Genomic DNA, 13476 nt, shown 5'->3' with positions numbered 1-13476 from the left:
AAATTAGGATGCTGAAATATACTGCTTGGGGAAAATCAGGTTATTTATTTTGGTGTAAATATTGATGAGCCACCTATTGGTACCACTTGTAGATTTCTGGGGAGAGTGTGTTCCTGTTGCTTATTTAAAGTATGCCTAGTCACATAAACGACTATTTTCTATCTAGTTTGTATCTCAGTGTTCTAATAAAGAAATAGATGCTGCAAACATGAAGTGTTGTTTAAGTTCTTAAGTTAGCAGTACATGTTTTATTTAGATCATGGCTAGGATTTAAAAAAAAACAATTTAGAGTCATGCAGAAGTCTGCTTAAGTCCAGGAAGTTGCTTCTAAAACATGTTTCTAAAGTAGTTTGCCATATGGATAGAGATAAGGAAGAATGCTCTTCAAGAATACATACATACATGATATCTGCTACGCCATACATACATACATGATATCTGCTACGCCTTTTGCATTCCAGCCATTTTCATGAATCTGTTAAACATTATAATAGGGCTGTACAAACCTTCTGAAAGAAGTGCTTCAGGGAACATGTATGAAGGACCTTGTTTCAAACCCTTAAGGCGGCTGTGCCTTTTTCCAGGCTCGTAAAATGGCTATCAATGCACACGTGTGTGAAGACAGCCTGAAGTAACTTCCAAAGCAGCTGTGAAAATTGGAAAAAGATGCAGCTGCTTTTTAAAAAAACTTTTATTGTATTACTATAAAACACACACACACATATATATATGAGAAATAATTTTAGCTGTTTTATTTTGTAGGTAGAATCTGTGTAATTGACATCCCCAAACACATTTTTGAAGTTTTAAGTTCAAACCAGACCAATATTATTTTTGGGATACATTTTGAAGAGTATAAGTAGTAGTAGTTAACCATTCAAATATTAGAAATAATTCAAGGAGGGAAACAGCACCAGCCTAGATTTACTTAAAATTGAGTAATTTTAATGTTCTCTTTCACATTTTGTCAGAGGCAGTACTCACACTGAAGAACAAACAGAAGTTCTCCCCATTTTTGTCCTCCATGATGACTCACCAGTTAATGAAAAGTGGTGTGGATACCTGACTTATCTCACTACCCAGAACATTTTTCTTCTCCAGGGCAATATGTACATATTTGCTTATGGTGGCATTTTCCATAGTGTAGTTTTATGAATCAGCTGCAATTATAGGAGCTTACTTATTTTAAGATTTTTAAAGTGACAATAAGAAGTTCTTCAAGTTTCCCTTTTTGTTTTTATCTTCTTCAAAGTTAAGCATTTTTTTTAATTGACTGGAAAGGGTTTTGGCTTTATTCTGTATCCTGGAGGAATGATGTGTGGATAATCCAACTGTGGAAGTTCTGAAATGAAAAGAAACATAGATTAAGGATTATATATGCTGTATAATACTTACAATCCTCCTAATGTTACACATAAGCTATCTAGATAAAAAGTACATTTTAAAATAACTAAATATATATACTTTTTAATGAATTATATATTTATATTACTGAGCTTACTCTAGAAAGGCTGAATCATTGTTTACAAATCTCACTGTGTGCTAATTGAGTACATAGACTCATAGACCTTAGAGGTCATCTAGTGTGAGATGACCATCCAGCCTCTGTTTGAAGACTTCTCTCAAAGAATTCTCCCTTCATGTGGGAGCCAGTTCCACTGGCTGTAAGCTCAAAACAGTAAAGCAAACAATCAAGAAGTTTCTCCTGATGGCTAGACTGAAACTGTTTCCTTGTGATTTTAAACCACTTATTCTGGTCCTGCCCTCTGAGGCAACAGAAAGTTGTCCACTCTCATTTCTGTGTGATAACCCTTTAGACAGTTGAAAACTACCTAAGATATTAGGTAAATATTAATCTTCCTCAGCCATCTTTTCTAAACATATCCAGATCCTTTAACCTTTATTTAGAGGGCTTTATTTTCAGACCCTTTACTAGCATCATCATCACTCTTTATTACGGTCATAGACCAATACGTCTATTATTCCGTAAGATAAACATAGTCATGCTTAAAGTATTAAAAATATACAATAAAAAATATATATTGACTTCAGGTAAAATACCCTAATTATCTATCTAGCTATATTTGTGGTAGTCTTCTGAAATTCCTCCAATTTGTCCTGTCCTTTTTGAGTTGCAATGCCCAGAATTGGACACAATATTCCCAATGAGGTCTAAGCAGGGCAGAGTAAAGTGGAAGAATTACTTCCCACAATCTGAACTCTTATGTTCTCTTAATGAGATTACATTGTGGTGGTAAGAGCAGCAAAAACATGTTTATTTTCCCATTCTTATCTCTGCAGTAGCCAGCCAGCAGCCTTGTTCGAAGTAACCCAGCCCCTGTAGGGAAGGGAGGAATCTTCAGGCCTGCTGTGAGGAATATTCTAGGCACTTATCAGATAATCACTCAAATCTGCTCAGTTAGACTCCAACTGGGCAAATCTGTGCAGGTTGACTGAGCCACTTTCTTGTCCTGTTACTTGGTGGGCATTTGACCTGAGGAAATAGACAGGATTCCTGATGCTGCCTTTAGATCTCTGCCCTGGTTGATTAAAGCTGCCTGGAAAATTATGTGTGGTTGGATTCTTGCAGTAATGCTTGTATCCTTGAAGGAAATGCAAGTGTTCCCTGGAGATTTGAGTTGCCATTGTTTAAGTGGGCCCTGAAGATCTGAGTCTTTCTCCAAGTGCTGAGCTAGGTAAGTATGTGCCTTCTGTGGGAATTGTATTAATGTGCGGGGTGTTATTAGCCACTAGGTTAATGACTTGTGTTGCTTTTATTGTTTTTTAATTTGTATGCTGCCCAGAGACATTATTAAGTAGGAGGCCTATAAATGTGATGCATAAATTAATACTAAATAAATAATGCACCCTAACAGTATCTGTCTTTTTAGCAACTACCTCACATGGCTGGCTCATGTTTAATTTCTGCTCGGCAAGGATACCCAGGTATAAAATTAACATACTTGGAATTAGTATCTTTCCTGGTAGTTTACTCATAACCTAAAAACTGACTTCCACAGTGGAAAATACAAAACAGAATTCCAAGTACCTCTGTAGCCAATCACTGTGTATGATCCAGTAAGAAACATTAATACATAGAGCCATACACGAAATACGTAAGAAAGTTCAATTACTGAAGCACTTTGTACACACTGCATGATGTATGGAGTTTAAGCACACACTCCTCCCACTTTCCTCTAGTGATACTCCTGCAATCATTATGTTGCATTGAAAAGAATGACATTTGGCAATCTCATTCTTTTGTATCACATTCAGGTTTCATTTCATAACAAGTGCGGCTCATTAAAAGCTGTAATGCTTCTACTAGTCAGATTATGATGGTTCGAAGAGAATGGCACTAGCACTTTCCATAAGCCCTCGCCTCCGACAAGATCACTGAAAGTTGGAGATACGTATTAAAGTTAAACAATTATTCAGTAGGCCAGTCTGATTATCAGATTCAGATGCATACTTTTCTTTCTTCCAAGACTCTTTCTCCAGGAGATGAAATCAAACCTGGGATCTTTAGAATACTAAGCTTGTGTTATAGATTCACATAAAGTATGCCTAATGGATCTGGGCTGCGAATATATACAAATGCCCACTGAATGTCAGCAAAGATACAGAAAAAAACTCTCAGCTTCCATCTAGTGGTGATGTGGATTTTGGCAGCACAGATCTAGCAGCTCTCATAAAGGCTTCATGGCAGGGTGCCAGGGATGGGATCGTCAACCATACAGGTTGGAGGAGAGGAAGACAGCCTATATCAAGGGTTTTTCCTTTAAGAATTGAGAAAAATTAGAGGAATACTTTTTAGCCATACAATTAGAATGCTGCTTAGGGAAGGGAAAATGGATGAATCCTGCTCCTATTTTAGCTGAAACTGTTGACCTTTCCCACTGTGCTATTATGCAACTCAGAAAGCTTGTGTTCTTCACAGTGCACATCCCACATTTATGTTCTCCACAATGCTGGCTATTCTGAAGCAACAATATATATGCAGTGATTAGTTGGAGAAAGCAAGTATCTTACAATACCTTTTACTTTGACCTTTGATACAATTTTCTAGGCAACATTTTCAAAAGTGTTTTGCCATTGCCTTTTTCCTAGGACTGAGAGAGACTGACTGGCTCAAAGTCACCCAGCTGCCTTTTCTGTCTAAGGCGAAACTAAAACTCATAATCTCCCCAGCTTTTAGTCCAGCACCTTTAACCACTAACCAAACTGGCTGTTTACAATACCCATACCTTTCTTGCAAAGATGCCCTACAAAGGCCTTCTGGGCAGAGTGTAGTGGTAGTTTATGAAGAGGGGGGTGGTGTGGGTGCTTTGTTGTATACTGGGTTACATGATATTGTACTTATGTTGTGCATACTCACAGCACAATTACAACAAGAACAAAGGAAACACTAGTAGAAAGTTGGCAAGCACAGAATAGAGTAAGATACTGTGCTTCAAGAAAACAGGAAAACATCTACACCCAAAATTTATCAAGAATGCTGTTAAAGTGAATTTGATTCAATTGATGACAAATAGATTAAATAAGTGCTTGCTTAATATACCAATGCGGTATCATGATGTGGCTGTGCAACTTCAAAAATGAAGTGATAGAAGTGCTTTAGAATGGATAGGAGCATAAGCATGGTATCTTTTCTTCAGGCATCACACAAGTCTGAAAAAAAGATGTAGCTTATTTAAAGAGATGCTAGCTTCTCATGTGTTCTGACAAACCTCTTCCAAAAAAAATTTGAAGCATCCACAGCCTCAGTAGATAATAAGTCATTGAGTATGATTGTGCCCAGGTAACTTCATCCTGCAATCATGAAAAGCCTGTCCAAGAACATGGTGGCTTTACTTTAGACCATTTAGATCAACACAGTATTCAAAATTTCTTGCTTGCCCACTTAGCAAATGGGTAAGAGTCAGTAGTTCTTACCAAGAATGCATAAAGTCCAAACCCCAGTGAAACATGCAAGAGCACATGGGATTCTGAGCCTGTAAATGTGAGAGAGCAAATAGAATACTTGGGAAATAATTGGAATAAAAAGACTGAACAGCCAAAAGAACTTCCAGTTTTAATCCTGAAGTTGTGCAATAGGAAGTCTATCCAAGCTGAATTCCTAACCAAGAGAGATCCAGAACTGAAAAGCAATTAGATTCAAAACAAAGATCTCAGCACTTTTGAGATTGAACACAGGATGTGGTGAAATAAAAGGATCAGAATTTTGACCTTGGGGAATGAAAGGAGAACTGAAATACATTTTTGGCTACTTAATTGATTGAGCATTACAAACACCTAACTTTTAGAACACAGCTGGGGGTATGTACAGAAAAGACAAAAGTCATCTAACAAACTGATCTATTTAGAGTTTGAAGATGATTCAGAATTAGAAGTGTTTATTTCAAAAGTTCTGGGTTTGTCTATTATTTAAAGATACCCTCATTAATAAAATGGCAAGTATGGAACTTTCTAAGTGAAGAAGTCATTTTATTTACATGGGATTAAATCTGTTTATTGAACGAAAATTAATAAACTACAGTAGTAAGTACATGCCTCATACCATCATTTAATACTCTACTGCAAGCAGTTATAAAACTGTGAATCTTACATACTTTTTGAGAACATATCCTTTAGCCAAGGTGATGACAACCAAATATTCACAATACACATACGTATACAAAAAGCCACCGTGGCTTAGTTCTTCAGCAACAGCACTGATTAAAACCTTTCATTCATGGATAAATCCCAGTTCTGTGTAATACTATTCAAGTATAAAAGGGAAATAGAGAAGCAACGTGGTATGGTGGTTAAAGACCAGGGGTGAAGAGGTCCAGATTCTAGTCTACCCTCAGCCATGGAATTTCTCTGGGTGACTTTGGACCAATCATGGTTTCTCAATGCAACATACCTCACAGGATGTTTGTTGTGAGGAAAAATAGAAGGGAGCACTATTTATCTGTATTATAGGCAAGATATAAATCTGATAAATAAATAATACCTGAGGCCTGATGATGATTTCCCTCTTTTAGATCCAGAATGACTATGGATAAGAGGTGTACTTTTGTTTGAAGATATCTTCAAGTTTGGTGTTTTTAAGCTGTATTCCTCTCTACTTATTCCATGATGCCTTCTTGTTTTTTTGCATGAATTGCAGGTAATTAGCTATGGAGAGAAGGAAAGGCCATGTGCTATTAAGCTTGTTTCTACTTTGACATTAATATACACCAGAACTACTCCAGTGGAGTTTATGAAAATAATTGAAAATTCACAGGAAACATTTGTAAACCTACAAAGTTCTACCAAAAAACTTGTAATGTTTTTTTGATAAGTAAAGTAGAAAACAATGTCTCAAATTTTATATATATGCCAAATGCATCACAGGCTCCTGCAAAACTGAGTTTGGAAGTTGCACAACTGCATTTTGGGCAAACAAGAACGTGATGTCTGAAGGCACCAAGTATTTGGCTCTTTTTTTCCCCAACACTATTTTTTGCTGTATCAGTGGATTCCTGTAATGGGCAGGAAGTTAGACTAGGTGGATCTCAAAGATCGTATCCAATATTCTATTGTCATAGTTGCTCCAGTTATTGCGTCCTGCAAAATTGCCGTGAAAAGAGGTCCTTCTGCAATCAGAAATATGGATTTATGTTTAGAAAATAGAGAAAAAAATCCTAAAGCTGTATGAATCACATTATGCTGTTAGTACTCACCAATTCTGACACTACTGTATCTAATAATACAATGGAAAAGAGCTTTTGTTGTTATTTCTAATAATTTACATTTTTTAACTTACTGTTTTAGTTAAAAACTGTTCAACATTAATAACCCGGTGATGCTATTATGAGGCAAACTGCTTCAAGTTTAATCTTACCAGGACATTCTTTGATTCCTTGTACTTCTTCAAGAGCTTTGTTTGCTTTAAACTAAGTCTGTAGTTTTTTCTTTCCCGATTAAGTATTTTTTCTATCCGTGGTGTTACTTTCATTTTGGGCAACATTCGCATCCTATAGTTATTGGGAAAAAGAAACTGGAAACAGTAGTAGCACACCTGATTTACATTATCTTCATTTTTGCCTGTAAATAAAAATAACAGTAAAGTTCTGTGAATTTTATTTATAAAGTAATATGCTGAAAAACAATCAGATTAAAAATTTCAGTTTTTAAGTTGGGGGTTAGTAAGATGGTAGCCATAAATGCACATAACACTAGCCAGACCCACTACCAACTGCGGTGTCCTGTAATCTTTCCTCTTCACCAGAACTGCCTGGCACAGTAACCTGCTGCTTAGCTGCCTGCCTGAAAAAGTCCTTCTTAAGCTGCATGGAAGCAACTGAAAGTAATTCCCATTTTTATGGCAGCAAAACCTGGTATTTTTAAAGCTGATTCCATAAACAAAAAGGGATACCACAGGATTACCCCTCTCTCCAGAGTTCATGCTGAAAATATATAAAAGGAGGAAGTTGACTATTTGCATATATGTGTGAGAAACTCTCTGGGGGAAGAAGGGGAGGCAAGATATGTGTGTTTGTTTACTCAGAAATGTACAAACGTTTTCAGACATAGTTATTTTCAGGAAGCACTTAACTAAATAAGTATATTTTATTTAGTCCACTTTTAAGAGAAAATTATTCATAAGTTTTAGCTTCCAGGCGTACCAGTCATTTAACAACTTATATTCCATCTTTTAAAAGAAAAAAGAAAAAAAACTTCAATTTACCTGATAAAGTGGCTATGATAAAAGTGTTAGTCTTTAAGATTCTATAGCACTGTTATTTTTGTGGCAATAGATTAACCCAGTTATCCCTGAGGAAATAAAGATTCCAAGGAGCAGCTTCGTGAGAATATGTGATTACTTAGTAGCACATTGCTAAAGTTTTAATTATTTTCTTCAGTGTGTTGAAAAAGCAAGCTACTATGAGACATTTCACTCAACCCCTCCCCAATCACATTGCTGGGTTATAATGAAATCCAGCCCCTTGAGTTCAGGTCTCCTGCAAATTAAGCACTGCACTAATATTAGATAATTACAGAGAGATGGAGATGACACATCAACACTGGAGAAGAACCTAAAGGTTACTCCTAATACAATATTTTAGGTATGCCACTCTAGACTACACTGTTCATGTCATGACCTCCCATCCCACTTTTTTCTTTCCTGCATGCAATCATGATCAGAATAGAAATGAAAAAAGGCATCTAAAATGAAAACATTCTTCAATTCATTCCTTTTAAATTACAGAATTATTGACCACAGGATAGAAATTTCACTTTCACATTTAAGAAGAAAAGTAATTTATAGACTCCATTTTTGAAAGATTAAAAGTCCTGAAGGAACAGAAAAGAGGAATCTCAAAAAATTTTAATCTGACTTTCCTGGTGTACCACAGCCCCTGTGCAATTACCTTCTATGTTGCTGAGTGTCCATCTGTGGAGAAGACATGAAAAAAAGGAAATGAGTTATATATAATGTTTATATAACTCTTTTACTACATTACATCAAGGTGATGCATAACAAATCAAAATCAACAATAAAAACATAAAAAACAATGGAAGAATAACAGTAATTTTAAAATACTGTCCAGGACAGAAAATTGTCAAAAAATCAATTTAAATTAGCGTGTTTCCCAATATGCTGTAGTGTCTTCATGGGTCAGGCCCATCCCAAGAACAACAAAGAATCAGTCCATTCACACTCAGTTTTTTATCTGCTCACACTGTACAGACAGAATCTTGCCAGACTAAAGCAACTCTACCTAACCTAAGGGGAAATAACCTTGGAGAGCTCTAGGGCAGGGCTATTCTGAACGTCTTTGTTTTCCCACCATTGCTTCCCAGACTGTGCCTCCTCTTATCTCTTCCACCTCCTTGGAATGTGCTCCCTCCTTCCTGACTTCCGGTGGGGACCATTTCAGACTGAGCAGCTGTGCCTGCGGGCTTAGCAAGTGGAACTGACAACGCAATTTATTTCAGGCTCAGGCAGGTTTTCCTGAAGCCCAGAAACATTCTCCAGATAAAGAAGAACACCTGGAATCATCCCATCTGTCCTCCAGACAGCTGCTTGAAGCCAGAAGATCACAAACAGCATTTCACATTTGACTGGTAAGAGCTAGCTGGGAGGCAGGGCTGTCACCATGTTCCAAGCTGCACTGTAGCCTTAAAGGGACACTAAGACTGGCCACCCCATTCCTAAATCACTAAATTTATGGGTTTTTTAAAGTATGCGTAACCTAAAAGAGGCTTTCTACAGTGAGAAGTCCAAAACTTAAAAAATAATTTTTAAAAAAATAATCCCAAAAATAACGGTAAGCACGAGGCAAGCTATTCAGGACATCTTGGAAAATATGAGGTCTAAAATGTGCCATCAGGTTGGGGATGTGGTAGATGAAATTGAGGAATTCAACAGTGATAGAAGTGTTTCTTCTAAGAGTGAGATTGGGATTTCTATTAAGATGCTGGATGAAGATTGGATAGTGGAGTTGAATAAATTTAATGGAGAGAGAGAGATGCAAGCAATAAGTGAAACTGACTTTCTGGTAGAATGCCATGAAAAAGAAGGGGTCATTATATGTGGGAGGTTTTTTGAAAAGAAGCTGGAATTTTTGAGGGGGGCAGTCGGGCTGTTTGATTTTTTTCAAGAGAAAAGCTCTGTGCACATTGTGGGGATATGTAAATGCTCTGGTTTATTTTGAAGTGAGATAAGGGTTAAATAATGTTTATCTGGATTGTTTTAAGGGTTTGACTGATGTTATTTGCTTTTAAGGATTTTAATTAAGATTATTAGGGTATAAAAATGTTTATTTAGATGGTTTTAAGAATTTGATTTAAGGCCACTGTTTTGAATTATTTTTGTTTCTTGGGTTTATTAAGATTATTAAAAGTATTATATAATGGCAGACAACTTATGTGCTTTTTAGTTTGATTCTTATTATAGTAGACAGAAATGTATAGCATAGTAATAGTAATAGGAAGGGAATAATTACGTGTTATCCTTTGGAGGAAAAAGTTGTTTAGGGGGTCTACATGAATTTTTTTTAAATTTTAATATAACTTGTACTTAGTGATTTTTATAATGTGCTAAAGTGAAATGACTTATAGAAATAATGTGATTTTGGTTTAATATAGAGTAAAAGATTATGGAATTTTTTGTATATCCTTGCTGTTAGAAGTTGGAAGTCACATCTTTCTGTAATTTTGAAAAAAAAAAATCTCTTATGTTTTCACACCTTTTTAGTTCTTTTTTCTTTTTTTGTAGTTTTTTGTTTTTTCGTAGCTTTTATCCTTGTCTCAAAAGTTAATAAAATTCTTTGAAATAAAAGAAATGTGCTCCCTCCTTCCTGAGAACCAGCAGCACCACCAAAATCCACCACATTGTCCGAGATAACTATAGTCTTCTGAGAAATATCAACAATAAAATGAGCTTGTGGTAAAAGAAATATAAATATTCTCATGAATATTGACAATCAGAAATGCAGAATTCAACTGGGAATGTCTGAGAAGTATGAATTACAGAAAGTGAATCTGGGATATTCACAAACATTTAACAGAAGTTGCCAATTTCACAGATCAAACTGTTTAGAACTTGTTCATTCATTTTAACTGATCAAAGCATGGGTGTGCTTACAATATCTTAAATCAACTTTGCACAACAATTAAAAATTTTTAAGAGAACATGCCATTAGAGTTTTGAAGAAATACAAAACTGAATACCTGTATAGTGATCACTTCTTCTTTTTTTAGGAGAAAAATGGGTAAGTACCAGTTTCATAATAAACACTCTACTTAAATTTGTATTAGTGGTGAGCAATAGGCAGATGATTGGGAGGTATGTAAAGAATGGTGGACTACTGTTGATTCTGACCTGATTCAGGAAGGTAATTCTTAAAGAATGCATATTATATTGCTGAAACTGTATTGACATGTGTACAAGGGAGTCTGAACGTTTAAGTAAAAAAATCTGAAGGCTTAAGGACCTAGAAGTGACCTCCATGGCCATATCTATTATAAAAGACTACTATGAGGATCAGAGGCCATGAACGACAGGATTAAAACATCTTCAGGTAAATAAAGGATTTAGTGTCAGTTATTGGTCTTGTTTACATCTGATTTAATTAACACACACTGAACGACTCCGCATATTCTAGTATCTAAAGAAACGCGCCAACGTCATTAGGGTGGATGGCGGAGCTTCTTACGGGGGCTTTGGTTAATTTGGTGTCCTCTTCTGGACATACCTCGCTCTTTTTTTGCTTTTATTGTTTATCTTACTGCTTTTAAATGTTGCACCTGCCCAGAGTTCGTAATTAGACGGCCTTCTAAATCTGACAAATAAAAATAGGTTACGAGTTACGAAACAACGAGGGAGTAAGGGAGAGGGCTATAAACCACGAAACTTGGCCAAATCCGAAAATGCGGCAGCCGCGACAGGAGCGGAGATGAGCGCTATAGAGGCATTTTTGGAAACAAAAAGAAAAGACGAACGGGAAAGCCATGTGCACATAAAGCCTTACAGCAAAAACCGCGCTTGGGCTGGGCACGTTCCCGACAACTGTCGAGCTGCAGCTTCCAAGAACCGGCGCTTTGCCATCTTCTCGCCGAAAGCAAATCCAACGATGCCCAAAGAGTTCGAAAAGCTAGACCGGTACAAGCTTGATAGACGACGGAACCGGAAAGAACTCCAGGCTTTTTTTCGGTTACGGGGAGGAACAATAATTCCCGCACGAACGTTCCGCGTTGGTGAACTAACAAATATGACTCTAACGCCTCGGGGAAAGACAGGCAAGCGTTTATAAGTCCTTTTCTTTGTGGCTGAGCTTTGCCCGCTCTATTCTTCACAGCCACGAGTAGCACCGCCGCCGCGACCAGCAGCACATTATTTTAAACGGTGGTTGCTAAATGTTTTGACTGGATTACTAAGGGAGACGGATAAAATATTAGACCTGAGGGCTAAGCAAGAAACAGTATGTACGTGTTGGTTGTGAAAAGAGGAAAAGGTTTCAGATGACAGGTAGACATATGCAAAATGTTTTGAACTTGAAACGTTTTGAGTCTGAAACGGCTGATCCAATCTTACTGGAAGTTATTTCAGTTTAGGACAACTCTGTTTCAACTTAAAATTAGAGTTATAATTCAGAATGGTTGCAACATAGTTGCAACACTTCCAATGAGGTCAGAACAGCACTTTCAAACTCAGAGTGGTTTTGAACTTTCAGATTTTTTGAATTCAAAATATTTTGCACACCTCAAGAATTGTCAGGTGTAGGATCTAGTTTTAACTGCAGAAGAGGATTTTTATGTTACATCAGGAAAAGAGACATCTGTGTGCAGTCTTTCTTCCAACCTTTATTTGATTAAATTGATTAACAGGAAGGCTTTTGCATTAGTGATGTTCACTGACCCTGACTACAGTAACCTAGCTTCCACAAAAGGATGTGTGTTAATCTCACCCATATGTGGTCAACATTTTTTCAGATATAGCACCAACCAAAACTGAGGAAAAGTAAGGGGAAAGCATTTGTCTGTAAAAGGCTATGAAAGTCCTCCTATATAGCTGGGTTCCTCATACTGGGATGGATTTGCTATATGTTTGGATAAAGTTCCTCATATTCAGAATTAAAATGGATGCCATTTGTTATCAGAAATGAGTATTATTAGAATACTATCTAGTTGTGTTTGAAGGAAACAGTGGTGTGCCCCCTTTTCAAGAGGTCATCCTTGAACCCAACAGTGTTGGATAATTTTTGTCTGGTCTCTAACCTTCCGTTTCTAGGGAAGGTTATTGAGAGGATGTTTGGCACTCAGCTGCAGAGGGCGCTGGATGAAGCAGATTATCTAGACCGTTTTCAGTCTGGGTTCAAGCTAGTATACAGTACTGACATGGCATTGGTTGTGCTTGTGGATGACCTCTGGAGGGCTCAGGATGGAGGTGGTGCAACTGTCCTGGTCCTTCTGAATCTCTCAGCAGCTTTTGATACCATCAGCTATGGTATCCCTCCGGACTGGCTTCAAAGGATTGTTCAGTTCCTGTTGCTGTTAGCGGGGAGGGGAAAAGTCCTAGTCTTCTAAAGTGTGGGATGCTGCAGGACTTGGGTCTCTCACCCTCCCCTTTAACATCTACGTGAAACTGCTGGGCTGGACTTGTGGGAAGGCCAAGAAATATTGGGAGCAAATATGTATTACAATTCAAAAGATTCTTAAAGTGAATATACAATTGAAACCAGAACTTTTTGGGGGGGCTTGACGGACCAACAGCGTGAAAGAAAATTTGGGACTCTGTTTCTGTATATGATAACAGCAGCAAGACTTTTGTACACACACAAGGCAAAAGCATTGAATGCGGTTGACCAATTGCAAAGGGTGCAAAGCCATTTTATAGTCAGGTGTAAACAACTGGTCTGTGCATGTCTAGTTCTAGAATTTTCGAGTTTTACTTTCATAATAAGCAATAGCCTAATTTCTCAGTTCTAATTGGCATACCTT

General features: G+C 37.1%; 1 protein-coding gene across 1 annotated transcript; it reads right to left on the bottom strand.

Annotated features, from left to right (window-relative positions):
* Positions 1-914: 914 nt before the first annotated feature.
* On the bottom strand, positions 915-11662 carry C4H18orf21 (chromosome 4 C18orf21 homolog). Its single transcript, XM_063300330.1, has 5 exons — positions 11508-11662; positions 8403-8425; positions 6872-7074; positions 5999-6162; positions 915-1342 (listed from the first exon to the last, which is right to left on the bottom strand). The coding sequence occupies exons 1-5, from the start codon at positions 11582-11584 to the stop codon at positions 1195-1197; spliced, it is 615 nt and encodes a 204-aa protein (XP_063156400.1). The 5' UTR covers positions 11585-11662; the 3' UTR covers positions 915-1194.
* Between the last annotated feature and the right edge of the window lie 1814 nt (positions 11663-13476).

The sequence above is a fragment of the Candoia aspera genome, chromosome 4, assembly GCF_035149785.1.
Source record: "Candoia aspera isolate rCanAsp1 chromosome 4, rCanAsp1.hap2, whole genome shotgun sequence".
Lineage (NCBI taxonomy): Eukaryota > Metazoa > Chordata > Lepidosauria > Squamata > Boidae > Candoia > Candoia aspera.
Note: the sequence above shows the minus strand (reverse complement) of the source record. Positions and strands in the feature narration are given on the sequence as shown.

Bases quoted from the DNA above. Each gene is read 5' to 3' on its own strand.
- C4H18orf21 (XM_063300330.1), bottom strand. From the start codon at position 11,584: ATGGCAAAGCGCCGGTTCTTGGAAGCTGCAGCTCGACAGTTGTCGGGA. The intron at 7,075-8,402 runs GTAATTGCACAG...TTTTATTTACAG, and splicing joins GACACTCAGCAACATAGAAG to GCAAAAATGAAGATAATGTA. The intron at 6,163-6,871 runs GTAAGATTAAAC...TTCTCTCCATAG, and splicing joins AGGAATCAAAGAATGTCCTG to CTAATTACCTGCAATTCATG.